The 25831-nt window shown below is 41.0% G+C and overlaps 1 protein-coding gene across 21 annotated transcripts in view; it reads left to right on the forward strand.

Moving 5' to 3' along the window:
* The window catches only part of GRIP1 (glutamate receptor interacting protein 1), a 771259-nt gene that overhangs the window by 678700 nt on the left and 66728 nt on the right, over positions 1-25831 (forward strand). For all 21 annotated transcript variants that reach the window (XM_042246948.2, XM_060412830.1, XM_060412831.1 and 18 more), the window contains 3 exons: positions 3230-3310; positions 15056-15125; positions 16741-16886. In XM_042246948.2, the coding sequence (XP_042102882.1) occupies positions 3230-3310; positions 15056-15125; positions 16741-16886 (297 nt within the window). The remainder of the gene's footprint in view (positions 1-3229; positions 3311-15055; positions 15126-16740; positions 16887-25831) is intronic.

The raw sequence follows: 25831 nt of genomic DNA on the forward strand, positions 1-25831 counted from the left end.
AGATGCACACAAGCTAATTTAGACGGGAAAAGGTGTTTCCTAGAAGCATACAGGTGTTTCACAGCCTTTGAGGACAAGGAATGTAGGCAGTCCCCGAGAGGGCTAGAACCAGGAGCTGTGAAGCCAGTCACTGGCTCTCTCTAAGACCTTACACATCTCCTCAGGTACATTTGTTTCTTTCTTCTTCTTCCAATAGCAGCCTGGCTGTTGGGGCATTTGAGCTTCTTCTAAATGAGCTTCTTCCAAATGGCCTCTTTGCCCCCAGTCTGCATGCTAATTCTAGATTCTTAAACTTTCTCCTTTGGTGGTGGGAGGAAGATAACAATTAGCCTTCATAGACACTCAGGAAAGTGATGAAAGGAAGAGATTGAGAAATCTTTTAGAAATAAATATTGGTGATACTTGTAGCACCCAAAGTAAGAGAGTAAAGCACACCTCAATGGTTGCTATTGATACTTAACTGCATTTCTTTTTCTGCCCCAGTATATTCAAACTGGCCGGTCATCTTGAAATCTACAGGCTTCCCTGGTGGCTCTGGCGGTAAAGAATCCACCTGCAGTGCAGGAGACCTGGGTTCAGTCCCTGGGTTGGGAAGAACCGCTGGAGAACGGAACGGCTACCCACTTGTGTTCTGGCCTGGAGAACTCCATGAACTGTACAGTCCATGGGGTTGCAAAGAGTTGGACACACCTAAATCATTTTCTCTACCTCAGATGGGAAATGGGAAGGATACAAATTCCTCTTGAATAAATAAGCAAATAAATGGATGTTGTTCCTTCCTGGCACCTCTTAGTTGAGTCTTCACTGAGGACAACAGCAAGGCCAAAGATAGGAGCTCAGGGTCTATGACACTGCCTGGGCCACAGCTGACCCACCAGGAGCATTAAGAAGAGAGGGAGGAAGTGGGACAAGGCAACAGATTCCCTCCGGTGCTGCCTGGGACATGAGGAAAGACCTGGGAGGAGAGGAAGGGCCCAGAAAGGGCAGGCTTGCTTTTATCAAGTGGCCCCAGCTGAAACTGACCAGGGCTGTTTGGGGAACCTTCTTCACACATGAATTTCTAGAAGCCCAGAGGGCCCAGAGAAATCAAAATTTTACTGTCTTCTCCAGTTTGTCTATGCTGATTATTCTGAGTTGGAAGATCAAGTTTTTGTAAAAGGTTTACTGCCCAGATTCCTCATGGGAAAGTAGAGAAGACCAGGAAGATCAAGTTAAGGCAGAACCAGGAAGGAATTACTGGGTTTCTATGGAGCCATCCCAACTTTCAGCTCTACAGAGACTCAAAATGTGTTAAATATGTGATTAACAAATTGGACTCGGGCCTGAGGACCTTGTAGTTCTACCCACATCACAGCAGCTGTAGCTAATTGTGTGTGTGCAGGCTGGGGAGCCACCTTGGGGCAGAATCAAGCAGAAAAAAGTGACTTCACTGAGCCATCCCACAAACTTCTCCTAATGCTTATGTTTCCTTTGCTCCTGGCTAGCCCTTCCCACCTTTTTCTAAAACTTCCAGAAAGGATTATAGTCATTAGCTACTTAGTATGAATAGATATTATCTCTTCAGAGGCTATTTCCACTTTAACCTTATCTCTAATTGAAGGCTTCCCAGACTGTTGAAGGAATTTTAAGAATATATTTAAGAATATGTAGCGATTCTTTGCTTTTCAAAAATTAGTCAGTCCTGGTCAAATCACAGTAGCTCTTTACAGGGTTGAGAGTCAAGTAGTACACAGTGCTTTCCTCTCTACTGCTAGGCTAGCTCACTTCTCTGTTGCTTGGCCAACATCTGAACTCACCTTCGCTCTGTTCCGGCACTCCCTATTCTCCTCCTCTTCTCTGAATCCACCACATGATCCAGAAAGTAGGGTCATCTTTGGTGCAGCTGGGACCTCTTGGGTCCCCCTGTTTCAACTCTGTGCTCAGCATTCAGTCCAGTTGGTTGTGGTCAAGACCATTCTGGTTGTGAGATATTTTGCATATCAATCCTACTACTGCACCTTTAAGTGTTCTTTTTACCCATTGACCTTACAAATTAAGGTACCAAAAAAAAAAAAAAAAAACCAACACAAATTAAGGTACCTCCCACCTCCTCCATGTCAATAGCCATCACAGCTAACTGAAGTCTTTCCTGAAATCTACTACTGCCAGCCCTGAATGGAAAAACAAACAAAAAACCTGCTGAATAATTGTTGTCATTCAGTCACTAAGTCATGTCCAACTCTTTGCAGCCCCATAAACTGCAGCACATCAAGCTTCCCTGTCCTTCACTATCTCTCAGAGTTTGCTCAAACTCATGTCCATTGAGTCAGTGATGCTATACAACTATCTCATCTTCTGTCACCCCCTTCTCCTCTTGCCCTCAATCTTTCCCAGGATCAAGGTCTTTTCCAACAAGTTGGCTGTTCGCATCAGGCAACCAAAGTATTGGAGCTTCAGCTTTAGCGCCAGTCCTTCCAATGAATATTCAGGGTTGATTTCCTTTAGGACTGATTGACTGGTTTGATCTCCTTGCTGTCCAAGGGATTCTCAATAGTCTTCTCCAACACCACCATTCGAAAGCATCAATTCTTTGGCGCTCCACCTTTTTTATGGTCCAACTCCCACATCCATGCATGAACTGCTAGAAAAACCACAGTTTTGACTATAGTGACCTTTGTCGCAAAGTGATGTCTCTGCTTTGTGATATGCTGTCTAGGTTTGTCATGACTTTTCTTCCCAGGAGCAAGCGTGTCTTAATTTCATGGCTGCCGTCACTATCTGCAGTGATTTTGGAGCCCAGAGAATAAAATCTGCTCAATAATAAACTCCGGAAAAAATAAAGTTGGGGAAAAAAGAGATCCTCAACTTTACTATACCTAAGAATTACCTGGAGAATACGTTTGAAATGTAGATTTCTAGTCTTTATCTTCAGCAATTCTGATTCCATAGATCTGGGATGTTTCAGAAATCTATATTTTTAACTTGCTTTCTAGGTAAATTTGATGAGATGCTATCTGAATCACACTTAAGAGATACTGAACTCGATTGTTACTGTGAATTACACACTGTTGCCTGTGGGTAGGATGTCTGTTCTTTACCAGAAGCTTAGTTTATCAGGATTTTACATCGGTTCTCACAGCTTTAACTACAGATGATGACGATACAAGTATTCCTGATGCCTTATCATTGATTGCGGCTCCATTCTTCCTCATCTTCTATAAACACCTTCTTTCTTGTTTTGAAATTACAGAGTCTGTCATCCCCAGTAGTGGAACATTTCACGTAAAGCTCCCTAAGAAACACAATGTGGAACTTGGAATAACCATAAGCTGTAAGTAGACGTGACTTTTTTTTAAATTTAGAATTTTAAGGAGACATTAGAAAGTTGTCTTGTCAAATGGTTTACAGGTGTGGCCAGCATCTTAAGCATCATTGCCAAGTTTCACCTAATGATGCAAAAGCGTGGAGCCAGTCACTCACTCGCCAAAACTTAATAGCCGTGTGAATGGGGCAAGCTGCTAGGTTTCTTCAGTCTTAGATTTCTTCCCCTATTGAATGGAAATAAGGATATCTGCAAAATACCCTAATTTTGTAAATTATTCAAAGTATTAAATAAAATAACATATTTATATACCTGATGTAGCCCCTGGCAAACAGTAAGTACCCAATAATATGTGACTCACACACACCACATGAATAATTACATGAGCATATGAAGGCATAGAGGCTCTCTATATTTTAGTATATTGCAGATTGTTTTCACAATAATCTATTGAGACTATCTTTCCATCTGTCCACTATGTATCTATAATCCATTTGCAAGAATAAAATCTTGTCGTTTTCTTCAGTAACTTCCTGAATTCCTCCATAGCACAAGGTGCCTGGGTAACCAAGCCAAAAAGAAAAGCAGAACATATAAATGTGTTTAATTCCCTCTTTTTCTCAGACTCTAGATTTATAACTGCTTTGGTAAAACAACTTCAAAAATTTCAGCCCCACTGGAATTCTATAGAATGGAAATTGAGGTTTCTGTGCTTTTAATATCCATAAGCTAAGTCCATCCATAAATGCTCCAAGAAAATGAAGGGAATGATTATGTCATGAAGACCAAAGGAGACTTAGAAGCAACATATGTGACCAAGGGGTGTCCGCACCGGAGAGTGTGATGGGGTTCGATAAAGGCACCTCACTGTGCTCTGTCAGATAGCGTTTACATCAGTGGCTAAGGCAAAAACAAAGAGCTCTCAAATGGCCGCATGAAATGGGATCTGTCCAAGTCAATGCTAACAGTATAAATTTAACACTTAAAAGGAAGCCTTCTTAATAAGTGATAAATCACCCATACCTAATGCACGCAGCACCAGAAATAGCGCTACTGTAATACGGAATCAATGTTAAGACCAATAAGCCATATATATGGGGGCCTATATCTCCCCCAGTCCCCTTAAATGGAGAGAAAAGGAGGACTGATGTATGTGTTGTGTCTCTGTAGCATAAGCAGAAAGATGAAAGAGGATTTCGGAGACTCCAGACCTGTTCTAGGTGCCGCTAAAGTCATTTGTGCTTTTCCTTGGGTCACTAACCCCTCAGTTTATTCATTACGAAGCAAAGATGGTGTGCCGTTGTCTGTCAACAGCTGTGCTTGCTGAGAATGAGAGAGAGTTCATCAGAACTTACTACTCTAAAAATACCTGGGGCTGTGGGTGGCTTCTGCAACCCACATGTAACTTTAACCCTGCTCTCATTTATTGTGTTTATTCCATTCCATTCATTCAGTCCATCTAATTAGCCATGAAAGTGGTACTCCTGGGAGCTGGGCAGTGTATAGCTTGCTGGCTGCATGCTGAGGCCCTGCCTTCACCACGGTCTTTCCTCCCCTCCTTCATTCAGCAAAGACACTGAGTGCTGAGGCCCAGGCTGTTTCGAGTCTTAGAAGTGCTCACTACTGGTGTACATACAGAAGACACCTACTCCTCGGAAGCTTCTGTTACCGCGTGTTTTGACACACTGTTATTTTACTCTCTATTTTGCTCTCAAATTTTACTGAAGAGAATGGTCTTTTTTAATGCAGTAGATTTATTCTTTTTCTGAAGAGCAACTTAATTAATTTTTCTTTTCCGTTATGGTTTATCACAGGGTATTGAATATAGTGTCCAGTGCTATACAGCAGTGCCTTGTTGTTTACCCATTCTGTATGTAATAGTCTGCACCTGCTAATCCCAAACTCCCCATCCACCCCTCCCCCAGCCCCCACTGCCCTTGGCAAGCACAAGTATGTTCTCCACATTTTTGAGTCTGTTTCATCGATAAGTTCATTTGTGTCGTATTTTAGATTCTACATATGAGAGATATCATGTGGTATTTGCTTTCTCTTTCTGACTTACTGCACTTAATATGATAAGGTCTAGGTCCATCCATGTAGCTGCAAATGGCATTATTTTGTTCTTATTTATGGTTGAGTAGTATTCATGGGCAGGGGAGCCTGGTAGGCTGCAGTCCATGGGGTTGCAAAGAGTCGGACACAACTGAACGACTTCACTTTCACTTTTCACTTTCCTGCACTGGAGAAGGAAATGGCAACCCACCCCAGTGTTCTTGCCTGGAGAATCCCAGGGATGGGGGAGCCTGGTGGGCTGCCGTCTATGGGGTCGCACAGAGTCAGACACGACCCAAGCGACTTAGCAGCAGCAGCAATATCCCATTGTGTATATACGCCACATCCTCTTTATCCATTCATCCATCAATGGTCATTGAGGTTGTTTCCATGTCTTGGTTATTAGTGCTGCTATGAACATAGGGATGTATCTTTTCGAATTAGAGTTTTGCCCAGATACATGCCCAAGAGTAGGACTGCAGGATCATGTGGCAACTTACAGTAGATTTATTCTTAAAAGTTAATATACATTAAAATATAATTTAACTATAAAGGAGAGTATCCCTTCAAAAACTAATCCTGTGATAAATTCTTTTTTTAAGTCAGTACTTTTCATGTTCAGTTTGTTTCAGGTGTGGCCATGTACACACACCTACAAAATATTTTTTTTTACATAGAGAATCATATAAAATTATACTTTATGATGATGTTATATATGTACTAATTATTACTTCTTACTAAAACTGATTTTAATACCAGTCATGGAAAAAAACCCAAAACCCACACAAGAACTTCCTGAATTTTAGCAGCTGTGAGCTAAAGCTATTCACGGTTAACAGTGGTGAACTAAAGCTATTCATGGAAGCTAAAGTCCTGTGCTATTCCTGGATGGAGAATGCCTATCAGCCCTTCCAGAGCTCCAGCTCCATTTACACAACAAATCATCACCATCCTGAGTTTGTGTCTTCCTGTAGAAAATACTCAGATTTTGCCAGTTGAGAAAGCAGAATTTGCTAAAGGAAAAAACGGGATCCATTTCCTTGTTATGGAATAGCAAATTCTTGAGGGTCTAGCACAGTTCCTGGCACACACAAGGTGCTTGTTTAACTCCTGTCTTTGTTGAGGGGGTGAATGAGGAGTCTGTCTGGACACAGTGTTGTTCTAACCCGTGTGCACTCCAGGACAGGAGCCTCTGAGGGAGATGAGGGATGCAGACGTATATGCCAAGGCTACTGCGTGAACTGAAAAAGCGAGAATGTAGAAAATGATGACTAGCAAGGACTCAGAGCCCCAAGTGCCCCACTTTCCAGCCCTCTTGACCTCTCTGTACTGAGTTTCTTTGTCTATAACAGGGAGTACTCAGTACATTCTCTGTAGCATTATTGTGAAGATTAAATAAGTTGCTACATGTAAGGTACCCAGAATACATTGTGAACCGTAATGAATGTTACTTATTATAATAATCAATATTTCTTTTCCTCATAGAACCTCATGAAATATTTTAAACAAATCACTACCTCACAAAATTTAGTGCTGATCATAATTATCCTACCTGAATAGGAAATCAAAGGACGGTCCTGTCGTACAGTTACGTAGGCATGGTAGGAAAACTAAGGCACTGCAGGGGTTCATGGGTGTTTCTCACTATCTTTATACAAAGTCCTCTTCCTGTATCTGCATCTTGTGAAAGCTCTGAGTAGTGGGAAGCAGGCCTCCTTCTTGGGAGACATGCCTTCAGACCCTTCTCACTTGGCTGAAGGCTCACTCTTCATACCTAATTGACTGAGAAATGAGTCCCTCTGAGTTTGGATATGGTGAGCAGTTTCAGACTAATTTTCTTAAGTTCCTGATGAGACATTCATAGCACATTAGCATCAGGCATTACTTTTATTGATGTTATTGCTATAATATGGAGTCATTTATAATGGCAAATAAAGCAGAACAGCCTAGCAGAAGGGCGCAGTTTGGGACCCAAAGCAGCATCCCGAAGCTCTGACACCTCAGCCAATCAGAAACCAGATTTCAATACAGCGCACCTGCCCTTCAAGTCAGAGATCTCTGGTTGTCTCTGCCACGTCTGGTTGTCAGTAAAGACCTTTTGGTATGGATGTTTTCTTTTGAGGTTTTATTGCATAAGAGTTTTATCTGCTTTGGACCAGGCATGGCAGTACATAGTTTATGTGTGTTTTTTCATTTCATCCTGAAAGTGGCCTTATAACATCTGTGCCCATTTTACAAAGAGGAAGGTAAGACTCAGCCAGATAACCTGCCCAAAGACCCAGAGCTAATAAAAGGCCAAACAGGGATTTAAACCCTTTCTGTTTGACTTCACATTGGCTGTGCTGTCAGACTACCACTCATCCCTGTCGCCCTCTGATTGATGAATCTTCCTGGATCCTAAATCACAAAAGCAAAAGACAGCATTTGGGGAGCACAGTTAATTTGTCAACTTTCCTTTTTAGGTGACTGGAGTGTTTGTAGGAGCAAAGGCTTGCTTTATTTTTTGTAAAATCATAAAGCAGCCTTTCTAACAAGCACAATAAATCTGTCATTTTTACCTTAAATTTCAAATGTATTTAGAAGAGAAAGTTCATGTTTTTTGGCCAATTTTGCTAAAAATTCTCCTCACTGCTCCATCTCCAATCAAACAACTTGTTTTACTTGTTAGGTAGTATATATTTTAATGTATTTGAATATATGATTATAATGAAAGTAAAACTGAATGATTGTGTGAGTGTGTGTGTGTGTGTGTGTGTGTGTGATTTCATCTCCATTGTAGTTTGGACAGTTTATCAGGCCCTTTGTATGAAGTCCTTTGACTAGCAGAGTAAGTCCCATGAATGACTAGACATTATAGAATGCTCTTGGAATGATTCACGTTTAATTAGCTTCGGACTTCAAGATATTTCACCTATCTTCAGATACAGAAAAAGTATTTTAAACAAAAGATAGGAACTATCATTTTCTACCTCTTCCAACAACTGTTTGAGAAGAAGCCACAGTCACTGTAAAAACCAGTTTCTTTCTGACAGTGACAGACAACCAGTGATTTTAAAACTTGAGGAGTCAATAGATGAGAACTTGACCACATGCATTTAGCTGTGTTCCTACCCCATATCTTCATTTTAAAATGGCACTGTAAGCTTTTTCAAGAGGCAAAAACCCATAAGGTGGAGGGGAAATGAAAAATAGAGAATAACAACAACCAAATTTGAAAGTGGCAAAGAAGATGGAAAAAGATTAAAGAAGCAGAAGGAAAAGCTGACAATGAACCTGACTTGCATTCTGAACTCCCGACAAGTCTGAGTGGTGGAATCAGGATGGGAGAGCTAAGAAGACAAGGGGACTGACTGAACCTCTGTCAAGAATCAGTGAGTCCCAGGACTTCCCTGGTGGTCCAATGCTTAAGACGTCTCCTTCCGGTGCAAAGGGTGCAGGTCGAGTCCCTGGTCAGGGAGCTAAGATTCCACATACCTTGCGGCCAAAAAACCAAAGCATAAAACAGAAACAGTATGGTAACAAATTCAATAAAGACTTTTAAAATGGTCCACATCAAAAAAAAAAAAGTCTTAAAAAATGAAAAGAATGAATGAGTCCCTTAGATGCCTTCCCCGACTCAGAACCACCAACCATCCCTCCCATTCCTGGCAAGCCCAGTTTTATCCTCTTGAAAACGTGAACGGGAGGGTCTCTGGATGGAGAGGCATAGCTGAGTGTCCCAGTCCTGCTCTGAAGGCAGAGATCCAGTGAAACACTGAATGCAGAGGCTGCTATTCTTCTCCCTGAAGCTCTAAGAAGCCAGGTAGCCAGGCTTAATCCCCTCTGAGCAGAAGGAAGAACCAAGGCCATCTGACCCAAAGAGACAATCTGGCCAGGACTCTAGAGTGACTGTTACTCCAGGAGCCCCACTCTGGAGCACCAGGCTTTCAAACAGCCACTGTGCAGGGCCACATCTGTAATGTGAGCAGACAGCTAAGGAAAACACAAACACTTGGAAGAAAGAATCTAAGATGCAAGACTATCACCAAAAACAAAGAGGAAACACAGAAACAGCACATGCAAGAAGAAGAAAACTTTAAAAAAGAAAACAAAAAAACACTCATTAACATCATCTGTATCCATGGATGGGGGGCACTGAATGCTGTTAATCAGTAGCCACTAGACAGGGAACAAACAGCTCTTAAAAAGTAAGAATATGGCAGAGATAAAGAAGTTCAACAGAAATATTGGATAATAATGTTGAAGATTTCTAGAAATTAGGACGAAACAGCAAATAATGAAGGACAGGAAAATTATACAAAATGAGCCCAAATAACACAATATCCAAATAATGGGCATTACGAAAAGAAAGAGGAGACAAAAGTACAAGGATATACTGTCAGAGACTACCCTGGCGGTCTAGCGGTTCAGATTCTGCACTTCCACTTTAGGGAGTGTAGGTTTGATCCCTGGTCAGGGAGTTAAGATCCCATATACCCAGTGATGTGGCCAAAAATTGAAGGAAAAAAAAAAGGAAATATTATCATAAGTTTTCTAGAATTGGTGGATACAAGTTTCCAGAAAGATGGATGAAAACAGACCCACACCAAGGCATGTCATCATGAGATTTGAAAACACTGGGAGAAAAAGACAATCCTACAGGCTTCCAGGGTCAGGGGTTGGGGGTGGGGGATGTTTTCGCACAGTGTATCAGAACACAATAAATAAAGAGATGGGAATACCAGACCACCTTGCCTGCCTCCTGGGAAACCTGTATGTAGGTCAAGAAGTAACAGTTAGAACTGGACATGGAACAATGGAGTGGTTCCAAACTTGGAAAGGAGTACGTCAAAGCTGTATATTGTCACCCAGCTTATTTAACTTATATGCAGAGTACATCATGAGAAACGCTGGGCTGGAAGAAGCACAAGCTGGAATCAAGATTGCCGGGAGAAATATCAATAACCTCAGATATGCAGATGACACCACCCTTATGGCAGAAAGTGAAGAAGAACTAAAGAGCCTCTTGATGAAAGTGAAAGTGGAGAGTGAAAAAGTTGGCTTAAAGCTCAACATTCAGAAAACAAAGATCATGGCATCCAACCCCATGATTTCATGGCAAATAGATGGGGAAACAGTGGAAACAGTGGCTGACTTTGTTTTTCTGGGTTCCAAAATCACTGCAGATGGTGATTGCAGCCATGAAATTAAAAGACGCTTACTCCTTGGAAGGAAAGTTATGACCAACCTAGATAGCATATTGAAAAGCAGAGACATTACTTTGTCAACAAAGGTCCGTCTAGTCAAGGCTATGGTTTTTCCAGTGGTCATGTATGGATGTGAGAGTTGGACTATAAAGAAAGCTGAGCGCCGAAGAATCGATGCTTTTGAACTGTGGTGTTGGAGAAGACTCTTGAGAGTCCCCTGGACTACAAGGAGATCCAACCAGTCCATTCTAAAGGAGATCAGTCCTGGGTGTTCATTGGAAGGACTGATGCTGAAGCTGAAACTCCAATACTTTCGCCACCTCATGCGAAGAGCTGACTCATTTGAAAAGACCGTGATGCTGGGAAAGATTGAGGGCAGGAGGAGAAGGGGCTGACAGAAGATGAGATGGCTGGATGGCATCACTGACTCAATGGACATGGGTTTGGGTGAACTCTGGGAGTTGGTGATGGACAGGGAAGCCTGGCATGCTGCAGTTCATAGGGTCGCAAAGAGTCGGGCACGACTAAGCGACTGAACTGAACTGATGGTTTTTCCAGTAGTTATGTAGGGATGTGAGAGCTGGACAGTAATAAAGGTTGAGCACACTCTGGGAGATAATGAAGGACAGGAAAGCCTGGTGCTCAGCCTTTTTTATTGTCCAGCCTGGCATGCTTCAGTCCATGGGTTACAAAGAGTTGGACATAACTGAGCGACTGAACAACAACAACAGCCAAAATGACAGCAGGCCTCTCAACCCATAGCAACTCTGGAGTCTAGAAACCAATGGAAGAGTGCCTTCAAAGTTCTGCAGAAAAGGAATTTCTAGCCTAGAATTCACCATCTAGCAAATTTGAAAGTAAAGCAAAGACAACTATGAAGGATTCAAAATACTCTCCTCCCCTGCGCTCTTCCTCGGGAAGCTATTAGAGAATGGGTTGTTGTTGTCTAGTCCCTAAGCCATGTCTGACTATTCTGTGACCCCATGGACTGTAGCCCTCCGGGCTCCTCTGTGTACCAATCACCAAAAGAGTAAAGCCAGAAGGAGGGAGAATTGGATTCAGGAGGCAAGGGCTTCAAGGATGCAAGAGGGAAGTGTTAAAAGATAAAATAAGGCATATTAAAATTTTTTTAAGTCTATTTGAGCAAAAACTTGATTCATATGTTACAGTGTCAAACCAGAAGTAGTTAGGAATGCTTTCCGAACAGGAGTCCAGAGATAGACATATACAGGAAGAATAGAGGCAAAGAAAGGAAATGGTTTGATTGGCTATAAAACCTAGTTGGCTGCTCGTGACTGGCTGTCCTTAGTATTTTGATTCATAACCTTGTAAAAGCTTAGATTTTGGTTGGCTTCCATGGGCCAAGAAAGACAGATGAGATTGTTGGATGGCGTCACTGACTCAATGGACATGAGTTTGAGCAAGTTCTGGGAGTTGGTGATGGACAGGGAAGCTTGGCATGCTGCAGTCCATGGGATCATAAAGAGCTGGACACAACTGAGGGACTGAACTGAACCGATATGATATCACTTCATGTGCCGTGCTAAGTCGCTTCAGTCATGTCCGACTCTGTGTGACCTTATGAACTGTACCCCGCCAGGCTCCTCTGTCCATGGGATTCTCCAGGCAAGAATACTGGAATTGATTGCCATTCCCTTCTCCAGGGAACCTTCCCCACCCAGAGATCGAACCAGCATGTCTTAAGCCTAACCCACTTTGGCAGGCAGGTTCTTTAACACTAGTGCCACCTGGAAAGCCCAATATCACTTTATATATAGAATCTAGAATATGATACAAATGAACCTATTATGAAACAGAAACAGACTCAGGGACATAGAGAACAGACTGGTCGTTGCTGAGTGAGGAGAGGGCTGGGGAAGGGATAGAATGGGAGGCTGGGGTTAGCAGATGTAAGCTTTCATATATAGGATGAATAAACTAGGTCCTACTGTATAGCCCAGGGAACAATATTCAACAACCTGTGATAAGCCATATGGAAAGGAATATTAAGAAAAAATGTGCATATATGTATAACTGAATCACTTTGCTGTATAGCAGAAATTAATACAACATTGTAAATCAACTGTACTTCAATAAAAGTTTTTAAAAAGAAAAAACGTGGTGCTAGGGTGTGCAAACCATGGCTGAGCCCTCAAAGCCCAAATGCATGGCCACCTTTAAACGGGCACAGTAAGCATGGGAGTGACAGTGTCAGGGGCTCTTACAGATTTGGACCCACTTCTGGGTTCAGTTTCATCACTCCAGTGGCCATCCACTCTGATGAACCTTTCAAACCTCAAGTTGGAACTTGATTAAAAGAGAAACAGAAGAAGGTAGTAAACGTGAAATGGCTGCCATACATGCTGCTGCTGCTGCTAAGTCGCTTCAGTCGTACTCGACTCTGTGTGACCCCAGAGACAGCAGCCTACCAGGCTCCGCCGTCCCTGGGATTCTCTAGGCAAGAACGCTGGAGTGGGTTGCCATTTCCTTCTCCAGTGCATGAAAGTAAAAAGTGAAAGTGAAGTCGCTTAGTCGTGTCTGACTCCTAGCGACCCCATGGACTGCAGCCTTCTAGGCTCCTCCGTCCATGGGATTTTCCAGGCAAGAGTACTGGAGTGGGGTGCCATTGCCTTCTCCAATGTCTGTAGATCATTTGAAGTTTCAAACCTCTCTGCAAAGCTGTGTGGGTTTGTCCAGAGGTCAGTGTTATTTTCCTCTGTTAGAACGATGACAGAGATGAGTTTGATGTATTTTGTTGCCTATACTATTGTTTTGTTTTAGCCCATTTCAATGGACCATGAATTTTTTTAAAAACCAAAGGAAATATCAGATACTCTTTGATGGTCACTAAAGCTTGGGAAAATACTGTGTAAATTCATTGGCAGATGGTAGGAAAGCTGTATTTACTGGTCAAAGTTTTTGTTTTTGTGCTCTATGCCCAGAACAATTTGCTGTTCTGAAATATAACATGAGTAAAACTGCTGAGTGTTTATATTTCTCTGGTGAAATTATAGCAAATCGTTGAGTAGAGGTTTAAATCATGAATTAATTATAGTGAACAGAATGTTTTGCATTCTTTGCTAGAAGCTAAGAATAATGATTGGATGAAGTCCCATTAACATTTACTGTGGACTAACTCAGACAGTGGGTAAGGTATTGGTATATGTGTTTGCTTTTTCTTGCAATGATGTGTTGAGATATTAAACCATCTGTTCTTGTGCATAAACGTTTTCCTGGGATTCATATGGGATTATGGGATATAATATGGTTCTATGATCATTATGGGATGATCAGACTGTTTATAATAAAATCTTACTTTAGGGGCCTTTTAATGATCCTTAAAAGGAAATCACTCCAGGCTTCAGTGTTGGCAAAACATCTCCTCTTGGAGGCATATTGTTGTTTACAAATGTTGGTATGGTTCATTTTAATCATCGAATTCCTAAATTAAATGTAAATTTTCTGGGTCAAGATGATACTTTTGTTCTTACATGTACTATAATTCATTTTGAGGATTAATTCTAAGACTAATTCCTGATTACTTTTCCTTATTATTATTTCATTATCACCAAATGGAAATATTCATAAGAAAGGTTATAAGCCCGTAACTGACCCCTGTGCAGAATAACAGTTTTAAACTCAATAAAAGTACATGTTTAGACTATGAATGTATATAAACATATGTAGAATCAGTTCACGTTTCTGAACATTTTCGGAGCACTCTAGGTATGAATTTGTGAACAAAACTTTAGGATTTACAGTCTGTCTAGCAGAAGATTTCCTTCTGGGGAAAAAAAAATTTACATCAGTGATTCTCACCCACTTTCCACACAGTACACTTGAGTAGTATGACAGGGTCCCATAAAAGAGTGGCATCTCCTCACTGGTGAGGAGTGAAAAAAGTGGTGGGAGAAGGGATTACATGTAAGTATCATCAAGCTGCTGCTGCTGCTAAGTCACTTCAGTCGTGTCCGACTCTGTGTGACCCCATGGACGGCAACCCACCAGGCTCCCCTGTCCCTGGGATTCTCCAGGCAAGAACACTGGAGTGGGTTGCCATTTCCTTCTCCAATGCATGAAAGTGAAAAGTGAAAGTGAAGTCGCTCAGTTGTGTCCGACTCTTCGCAGCCCCTTGGACTGCAGCCCACCAGGCTCCCCTGTCCATGGGGAGCCCCTAATTGCTTTTAATACTGTACTGTTGGACTCTTCACTCTTCACTCTGCTGAGAATCACAGAATGAAACGGATTTAATCCTGATGGACAGCTTTTCACTTGCTTTCTCCAGTTGCAAATTTAAAATAACTTTGCTCGCATTTTCAAGTTTCTAAGTACTTTAACACAAACATATTTTTATATCAAGAAGGGATAATGTGCATATTTTAAAATTCATTTACTGATTCTCTTTGCTTTGCATACAAATTGAGCTTGCACTAACGGTTGCTATAAAATGAGACTTGTACAGTAATGGGTGAATCATGAATATAAAGGTGTGACTGTTCTATCCTCATTATTACAGCACCATCCAGTAGAAAACCAGGAGACCCCCTGGTTATATCAGATATCAAGAAAGGCAGTGTGGCACACAGGTAAGAAAGATGGATTTACTGGTTCATCCCAGGGTATTTCTTAATTACAGCAGGAATGACTTCTTCCACACAAGGGACAACCTTGTTAATGGGCCATGGTACTCTCAGTATTTTCCAGGCAGCCACAACTAATTGATCATATTTGACATCCCTAATGTCAATGGCATGTAGAGCTTTTCCTCAATGTCACTTTATTTTTGCACCTAGTGCAGATAACCATCACCTAAAGATGCTTTTTAGGGTCTTTCATGAGTCCAACATCGACATTCCTTCACTGATCATCTTCCACCCTTCACTCTTCCAGCTGAAAAAATGAAAGTGGCCCCAATTATGAGAGTCCTCTCAATGCAAATAATAGATTTGGGGGAGAGTTTCACTAGATCCTATAACGTCCTCCCTAGTCAAGCCAGTATCCTCCATTGAGCCTCAAACAATGTGTATGTCTCCTATTTGATCCATTGACCTTGAAAATCAAAGACTCTCAAACTTGTAATTTCACAGATCAAAATGTTTTTAATTGATTAGAAATATTGATGTAAGACTATTAACTTTCTTTTTGTTTTTCAGTTAAGGATTTTACAGATCTCATCTATTGTTACAGTCATTTCATTAGAGGAACATTTTAGTACTCAAAAAGTAGGAAGGGCATTACTTTAGGTATAAAGGTATAGGTTCAGATAGTGTGATAAGGAAACTCATAAATAGTTTGTTTCTCATACAGCAGTTGGCAGGGAGGCAGGCAACACAGGGCTGGAGAAGCATATCTGCTTGTCCTTTCCACCTTGCTCTGGTTGTGATTTTCCAGCCCTGGAGGGGAGGAGGGGTGGTGCCCAGGGAGTCTGGCATGTGCATCTTTAGGGGATGACCCAGAAGAAGGAAAGGATGAATGGAGACTAGGAAGCTGTTAGCAATCAAGGTCATAGATTTAATGCATAAAGGATGGTTCTTACCAAAACATAACCTTCCTTACAAATATGTGTGCATATACATATAGAACCACCTATGAGCAAATATACATTCTCATTGTTTTTCTCATCTCATGATAGACCTTAAAAACTTTCAAGACCTGCAGCAGTCCCTAACCAGTATGAGACCCCCTGTCCATTTTCCAGTTCACCTTTTCTCCCCACTGCAGCCACAGTGAGTTCCCTGGTGCAGGTGGAAATGCAGAGACACCAAAACCCTGACCTCCCCTAAGTCCATCCCACCTGACTCCCCCCACTCCCTCTACCCTCTCCTATATCTGGACTGCCAAGGACCAAAGGTGGTGCAACAACGCAAAGAAGCGTAAGGACACCTGGGCCGTGTAAACCCAGGCTCATTACACACCTTCCTGGGAACCTCAGAATTCCTGAGTGACACTTAAATGGTTGTCCGATTCTAATTAAAGAAAGTAAATAAAAATGTTTCTTAATAATCTGCAATTGAATGTCACAGCAGCCATCCAAAATAAGACTGCAGAAAGGGGATATATCAATAAAATGCATTTTTTCAAAGTTGAAGAATCATATTTCCCCTAAAGACTACCATAATGCTACTTTATGTTGAATGCCTTTTAAATAACCTAGTTAAGTGTTCATCATTAAGCATGCATTTGCTATGCCTTTACTAACAGAACAGGAACCTTGGAACTTGGGGATAAGTTACTCGCCATAGATAACATCCGACTGGACAACTGTTCCATGGAAGATGCAGTTCAGATCCTCCAGCAGTGTGAAGACCTGGTGAAGCTCAAAATCCGCAAAGATGAAGATAATTCAGGTATTGATCGCCGCAGTTAAGACTGATCTCTCTAACTGCCCATCTGTCACCAAAGATATTAGATCTTGGTGTTTTACATACAACAGCTGGCTAGTGACATTGCAGCAGTGTTTTCTATAGTTAAGAGGGTCTTTAAATTGGGCGTTAAGAGTGTAGTTTGAATTTTAAATAATAGGGTTTTTTAATGATATAATTAAGATATTTACATTATATAAATGTTACAGCTGTATTAAAATAATTTTTAAAGATGAAAAGTAAATCATCACCTGATACCACCCTGATAGAATAGAAGTAGTCATTTGCTAGTTGATGTTATATTACATAATAATAACTTCAGTGCATGTTCTATTTTTTATGTAGCTATATATACATGGTACCACTTTACAAATCCTTAACAGCTGTTATTTTAATTTACTGCCCATAATTTATTTACCTTTTCTTCTCACTTAGATTGCTCCCATTTGTTTCATTACTGTAGGTGGCGCAATAATGGATATTTTCATGTGTAGATATCTTTATTCAACTTTTCTTCTTTTGAATTATTTCTTTAGGAAATATTCCTAAATAGTAGGATGGCTGAGTCAAAATAAAAAGGGAATTTTTATGATTCCTGATGAGTCTTGTGCCATGTTGCTTTCTTAAAGGGCTATATCCATTTTAGTGCTTCCAGTAATGTGTGAATACAGAGGTGCAGGGCTTCTCAAACTTGAGAAGGCCTCAGATCACCTGAAGACCTTGTTAAAACGCAGTCCCTAAGCGCTAACCCCAGGTGGGGACTGAGACTATCATTTCTATTAAACTTCATTTTGATGCTGCTGTGGCCAAGACTCAGTAATCTGAGTAGCCCCCTGCAGATGCCCTTTTATCTGATTTGGATAAGAACCCAAGCTAATCAAAACAAGAGTCAACTAACATGGGGATTTCTAAAAAGTGACATATATCTATAATATAAACATTTGATTTAAAAATGTACCAATCTTATGGGTGAAGCCAACACTTTCTGCTGACTATAGTTATAAATTTTTCAACTTGTTTACCTAAGTCATACCTACAATACACAGTTTAAGATTTCTGGGTTTGGAGGGGGGGGTTGTGTTATTTTGCTTTAATACAGTGAGAATTTAAATAACTTAAAGCAATCTGAATGCTTACTCCAACTAGATTTTTATCTCCCTAATGTTTTCAAGTTTTCCCTCTATTTAATTATTATTTTGCCTAATAATCCCCCTTATTGAATCTTTCCAAAGCATTTGACTTTTTCATAGTTCCAATATACTCATATTTCATAGGTTATATAAGATTCATCAAATTATACAGTTGAAATAACAAGTGAAACCGGCAGAAACAGGCTTGGGAATAAACCTAATTGACTCTAAATGTTAAGCTTTTGACTCAGTTGTATACATATATGGCTCAGATGGTAAAGTGTCTGCCTACAATGCGGAAGACCCAGGTTCGATCTTCCCCGGGTGGAGAAAATCCTCTGGAGAAGGAAATGGCAACCCACTCCAGTACTCTTGCGTGGAAAATCCCTTGGGAGCAGCCTGGGGTCGGAAAGAGTCGGACACGACTGAGTGACTTCACTTCATTTCACTTTGACTCAGTTGGTAGCAGAAACAGAGGTACATGGGGTGCTATTGATACGAAGGGAAGCATTATCCTGAATCATTCAATGGCGTTGGTCGGTATATTTTACACAGAGGATGGAGAGTCACAATGAATCCAGTAAATTGGTTAAAGGGAGATGGTTAAGAGAGTTTCTACTGAATAATTTCATCCCAACCAATAACGAGCAGTTGTCAATGTCCTGCAATCTCCTGGAATCTAATTCTCTAGATCCAGAGTTCACGGTCACATCAGGCCATGTGTTTGTGATTACTATTTAGAGCCAAAACAAGTTGGTAGTTACATCCATCAGTACCACTGGTAAGGATAATTATATCCAAATATATTTTATAATGAACCTTTAAAAATATGCATGGATTTCTTCTAGTTATTTCACAAGCAGCTGATTTTCCTCACCAACATTTGCATTTCTTTCCTAACAAGCATACCTCAATGGTACTTTTGGGGAAGGATTTGTTTTAAAAGAAGGATAAAGCCTTCAGCATCAGGCTGGGTTCTGTCCTAGTGAAGAGGCAAAACCCTGTGGAGAAACCCATTTCACATGATTTGCCAAGCTAAGCAGATCTTAGCTACGTTCCTTGCAGAGTGCAAAAGCCAAGCCAGAGATGAATATGTATGATGTTTGTGGCTGGCAGAGTTCCCAGTTCCAAAGCCAGGCAGTGCAGACACACGCTGAGAAGTTTCAGAGACAGCTGAGCACTTGGAGATCCGCATCTTACTTCAGTTGCTTCTTTCCTTTGGCTCATTTTCCCCCCTTTTAGCTCTTTCCCCCTACAATCCTTATGCCTAATACTATGGTAAGGATCATACTTGTTAGGTACTTTTTAAAAATTTATAAGTGTTTTCAATTTTTTAAATCTTAAAATCTTTCATTGAAAACCATTCATCTAACCAAAATAAGACTGTAAATATAGGTGTTAAGAGATATTTACCCAAACTAGATTTTCTCAAGTCAGCGTACTGAAACCTATACTCACATTTTTATAACAGACCACTAACTGAACATTATCATCTGATCATTGATTTGGAAGAATTTGAGTGTTTCCATATCCTTTTCCACCATGAGAATACAAGTATAATTTGAGTAACCAAGTTCTTTTTTATTCAGAGCAAAGCAAGGAGGGGATTATTCAATGCAAAACTTGGATGTCGACTAGTTCAAGGCCTACTACATAGTCATAAAGAGCACACTTTTAAATCAGACCTGTGTTTAAAGTTCAGTTCTACTGCATTCGAGCTGCATGAGTCTGGGCAAATTACTTAACCTGCCTGAGATTTGGTTGTACTTTCAGTAATATGTGCAAAATAATACCCCCCTCGGGGTGCTGCTCTGGCTTGTTGAGAGACTTACTGGCACAGTCAGTATTCAATAACATGGGACTATTTTATTATTATTATTATATTCTGAAATGCGTTTCCCCACATTAGTTCTGATCCTAGGTCAAGATATAAATGAGTGGAAAATAAGCACTATTCATGACAATAGTCACTGATTTTGAAAGTTTGACACTGTGCTTAATTGAAATTAAGCTGGTGATTTAAATTGTCTCAATATTTGTCTCAATCCTTTGTCTCAATATTTGAATTAGAATCAGAATGGTAATATGCAGTATATATTCTTCACTCTCTAAAATATTACTTACACGAATATTGGACTTCCTATACCCGTAGACTTCCAGAGTCTTCCAGTTCTCTTTTTGTTTATTTATTTACCTTGTTTTACTCGGTTGAGCAGGATCTTCGTTGCTGCATGTGGGCTTTCTCTAGGTGCAGTGATCGGGGGCTACTCTTGGTTGTGGTGCACAAGCTGCTCATGCCAGTGGCTTCTCTTGTTGCAAAGCACAGGCTCTGGGGCATGGACTTCAGTAGCTGTGGCACAGGGGCTCATTAGTTGTAGCTCTCAGGGGTCCTAGAGCTCAAGGCCTCCAGTAGTTGTGGTATACAGGCTTTAGTTGCCCGCAACACGCAAAATCTTCCCAGACCAGGGATCGAACACACTTCCCCTGCACTGGCAGGCAGATTTCTATCCACTGTACACCAAGGAAGTCCCCAGTTCTTTCCTTAACTGTCTGCTCCTCTCCATCCTTGGTTCTGTCATCAGTTACAGAAGATTTATAGTCGTACTTGATATAACTTGGTTTCCTAAACTAGTAATACTGCACTTGAGTTTAACAGATGTTGCTTCAAAATGTAAGAGTGTCTTCCAGCTGCACCAGTTTCGTTGTTCTGCCTTGCACTTTACCCAGGGAGATGACAGAGCTATTTTCAAACATTGTTAAAGCGTTCATTTCTCATTCAGTCATGCCATTGGCATTTATCTAGTGTCTGTAAGGTACTAGGGACTGGCAGTCCTTAGATTAAAAAGGACACAATCTCTGCCCTTAAATCAGTTACCACCTTATAGACAAACAGAAGAAAGTAATTAGCAGTATGATGAATGTTCTACGTGTGCATACAGAATGGTAAGAGAATATGAAGGCACCCATTTGAGACTGGGGAGCTCACGTAAATGTTTCTAGCAATCCTGATCTCGAAGGTATTTGGGACGTGTTATTAACAATTAACAAGAGGAAGAGTAGGAACCAAAGGAAGTCAGAGAGCATGGCACATCCTAGTAGCACATACACCTAAAGCAGAAAGTTTGTGTAAGGACTCAGTAGTAGGCGAGGAGACAGATATACTGAAACCAGATCATTATGGTCCTTCTAACCTAGTTTAAATTTTAAAATGAAAGCAAGATAAAATATCATTCCATTAAACACAATTTTTTTCCCATTGGACTACATTTCACCTATTAAGTGTGGAAAATTTAGCATCCAAATTGAGACACTGTAAATGTAAAATGGGCTTCCCAGGTGGCTCACTGGTAAAGAATCCGCCTGCCGACACAGGAGTTGTGGATTCAGTACCTGGATCAGGAAGATCCCCTGGAGGAGGAAATGGACACTCACTCCAGTATTCTTGCCTGGAGAATTCCATACTGAATTTTTCAAGACTTAGTACAAAAAATATAGAATATATCAGTAATAATTTATTTAGGTAGATTATATGTTGAAGTAGTACATTAGGTTAATTATTAAGGTTAATTTTTTTTTAAAAAAGGAATTTGAATTTTACCCCAGAAGCCAATGGGAAGCTATTAAAAGACAAAAGAGTAGAGGAATGAGGCCATAGTATTTTGTCAGTGACCAGCGGTTGCAATCACTTACTGAAGTATTGAAGATGCATTTAGGAGAGTCCGGATTAACTCTGTTTCTAGCCCAGGATGGGGGAAGCTGTAGAATATAATGACTAAGAACACTAGACTGACTTCACAAGTGACAAGCTGGCGAACTTGGGAAAATTAATTTCTCTGAGTATTAGTGTCCTCATCCATAACATCTATTGAATGTCTCCTTCACATGACTGTTCTAGGGATCAAAGGAGGTGATATATTTAAGCACAATAGGAAATGGCAACCCACTCCAGTATTCTTGCCTAGAAAATCTTATGGACAGAGAAGCCTGGCAAGATAAAGTCAGTGAGGTCGCAAAGATGCAGACACAACTGAGCGATGGAACACAGAGCCAATGGGTGATTTTCTGGGTCTGAGCATTAAAACAACGGCTGTTACCTAATTACCAAGACCTCAAAGATGCAATAACCCCTTTGAAAGAAAATCTATAGCCTTGTCTGCATCTAGATCCAAATGTGTATGAAGAGGGGAGAGTTTAGAGCTCTGAGAGAGAATTTGGGGGAAATTGTAGCAAGAAATAGATGGGGGCTTCCAAATCCCTCCCAGATAATTTATAAGGGTCTGCTTTGTGTCACTGCCTTTGTACCAGTCAAACTCATAGCTGCTAATGATATCTCTCTTGATGTAAAGCACCTCACTTCTAACATACAGCATGTTTCTAGAGACCATAAATTCAGTATTTTCCCTTCACCAGCTCTAATCTGCATAGAGAAACATTTCCAGGCTGCAACTTGTCCTATCCAAAGCAAATGACTTTTTCACATTTCCAAATAGAGTTTTATGCAAATATAGCCTTAGTACCAGTTAAATCTGCCTTTCAAAGATTTGGCCTTTCATTTTTCACTTTTTCAGTTCATCAGTGTTAAGCCAGCAAAGTAATTTTCAGCAGCTTTTTTCCCATCAAGTGTAGATTGTAATAACAGAATGCCCCATCATAAGCAACCAAGAATGATCCTGGCTGTGCAAGGAACAGTGGTAGAGCAAGAGGCTGGCTGCAGGAAAAAAACTCCTGATAGATTTTTTTTTTAATACTCTTCCCTTGTTTCTGCTTTATCTCAAAGCAGTAATGGCTTTCAAACTGAAGTCAACATCACAATCACCCAGAGGACTTGCTGAAATACCGGTGACCGGGTCCCACTCTCTCAAAGTTTCAGATTCCTACAGGTCTGGGATAAAACTGACAATTGGTATTGCTAACAAATTCTCAAATAATGCTGAAATTACTGGTCCCAAAACTATACTTTGAGAAGCACTGTCATGAGACAACCTAATTTGGAGACTTATAAATGATCACTTACATAAAGAAATTTAGCAAACTCCCCTCATAGTCCAGTGGCTAAGAATATGCCTTGCCTTGCAGGGGATGCAGTTTCAATCCCTGGTTGGGGAACTAAGATCCCACGTGCAACAGAGCAGCTAAGCTCACATACCCTAACTCCTGAGCCCACGTGCTCTAGAGCTCACACGCCACAACTAAGACCAGTCACAGCCAAATAAATAAACAAAGAAATTAAAATTCTACTCTTAAACACTCACCAATTCCTTGGAACGTTATTTTGATAAGGCCAGGTCACATGACTACACAACAGTCACGCAGCTGTTGTTCAGTGGCTAAGTCACGTCCAACATTTTGTGACCTCATGGACGCCAGGTTTCCCTATCCTGGAACAGTGTTTGTTTTTTCATGTGAATCTCTAAGTTAACCAGCACTATTTATGGAAAAGATTGACCTTTTCTCATTGCATTCAATGGCAATCTTGTCATAATCCGTTGTTTCACAAATGAATCTTTTTCAGATTTCGTCATTTAATTCCACAATTATTGTTGTCGTTCAGTCGCTCAGTCATGTCCAGCTCTTTGCAGTACCATGGACTGCAGCACGCCAGGCTTCCCTGTCCATCACCATCTCTTGGAGCTTGCTCAGACTCATGTCCATTGAGTTGGTGATGCCATCCAACCATCTCATCTTCTGTCATCCCCTTCTCCTCCTGCCCTAAACCTTTCCCAGCACTAAGGTCTTTTCTAATGAATCGGCTCTTTGTATCAACCAGCCAAAGGATTGGAGCTTCAGCTTCTGCATCAGTCCTTCCAATGAATATTCAGAGGTGATTTCCTTTGGGATTTGCTGGTTTGATCTCCTTACTATCCAAAGGACTCTCAACATTCTTCCCAAGCACCAAGTTCAAAAGCGTCAATTCTTCAGCACTCAGCCTACTTAATGGTCCAGCTCTCCCATCCATAAATGACTACTAGAAAAACCAGTACAGGCAGCTGTAGAGGATATTTTTTAAATGCTTCATTTTCTCAGGTCTGTCCCCCTCCAAGAAATATAGCCATACTCAATGACATGAATTCCATCATTTTTAGTTGAAGTGAACTTTGCTTGACCTGTATATTTATGCATTCCAAAGGCCCTCTCCCAAATCCAAGACTCCTGTTTGGCCACATAAGCAGATGCCATGATGAATTCAAGCTAGATAGTGCTCGTTTTGTTAAACAGACGGCACTCAAGAAGCCCGGGAATAACATTGCAGATAAGTAATGCTGCAATTTTGCATCTGTTCCATGGTCCCATTAATTTCCTTAACTAGGGAGCTGAGCAGAACAAACAAGTTGGCTGGCCCCCTTTCACGTCTTTCATTAATAGTGGTAAACCTTCTGTTGTGATATAGAAGCCGTTTATAATATCATTAACATCTGTTTAGGCTCTCTTTGCAACTTCCTGGTGATCTACATTCTTCCTTCTCAGAAAGTTTCTGTTCTGGTTTAACACTCCAGTTGCTCCTTTCTTAGCTGGAACAGCCTCAAGGAGAGAGCATCTTGGAGGGTTTCCACCTCCAAAATGGTCTGAGCATAAATGGCAGTTATCACCCTCTTCGCAAGCTGCAGGGCTGTACAGCTGCCAGTTGGGCCGCTGCCCGAGAAGGCAGATGGATTTGGAAGTGCAGCCTGCAGCTAACTCCAGCAGCGCAGGCTTTATTCTCACTCTTTGAATGAGCTTGATTGCGTTTGCATCACCTTGGAGAAGGAAACTAGACCTTGGAGCAGCCAGAAGGGTGACTCACAAGGCTAGGAACCTGTAACTGGCTGCTAACGGGTATTTGTCCTTTTGCTCATTTGTTCAGGCACTTACTGGAGTCTCTGTGATGCTAAGCATAGTTCTAGGCTCTGGGCACGTGAGGACGAAAAATACTTTACACGTGCTGGTGTATATGTCAGTCCTGATCTCCCAGCTCAGCCCATCCTTCCTTCCCCTGCTGTGTCCTCTTCATCTGCGTCGTTATTCCTGTCCTGCATGTGGGTTCTTCTGTAGTGGGTCTCTAGATCCAGCACGTATATGTTAACATATGATACTTGGTCTTCTCTTTCAGCTTTCCTTCGCTCTGTATGACAGACTCTGGGTCCATCCACGTCTCTACAAGTGACCCAGTTTCTTTCCTTTCTATGGCTAAGTAATATTCCATCACATACACGCACCACGTCTTCTTTACCCACTCGTCTGTCAGTAGACATTTAGGTTGCTTCCGTGTGTAAAATAGATGGCTCGTGGGAACCTGCTATGTAGCACAGATAGCTCAGCTCAGTGCTCTGTGAGGACCTAGATGGGTGGGGAGGTGAGGGTGGGAGGGAAGCACAAGAGAGAGGGGCTATATATATACATATAGCTGATCCACTTCATTGTACAGCAGAAACTAACACAGCATTGTAAAACAATTATATTCCAGTAAAAAAAAAGCAAACATGAATTTTCAAGGTGATCCTATTCTGATGAAGGAGACATGTAGAGAGAGAATTACAACCCAGAGTGGAAAGTATATACTAGACCATGAGTTCCCAATGGGGGCAAAAATTGGTTCTCAGGTAGAAAGGAAAAGAATCTGAACAAAAAAGGTATATATGTATGTATAACTGAATCACTTTGCTATATACCTGAAACTAACATAACATTGTAAATGAGCTATATTTGATTTTTTTTAAGTTGGTTTTCAGGGAGCAAAGAATCTTAAATATTACATTACAATGGTGTGTGACCCTCCAAAGCTCAACCTGACTGAACCTTATTCCTTTCTGTTTAATTTCTTTA

The sequence above is a fragment of the Ovis aries genome, chromosome 3, assembly GCF_016772045.2.
Source record: "Ovis aries strain OAR_USU_Benz2616 breed Rambouillet chromosome 3, ARS-UI_Ramb_v3.0, whole genome shotgun sequence".
Lineage (NCBI taxonomy): Eukaryota > Metazoa > Chordata > Mammalia > Artiodactyla > Bovidae > Ovis > Ovis aries.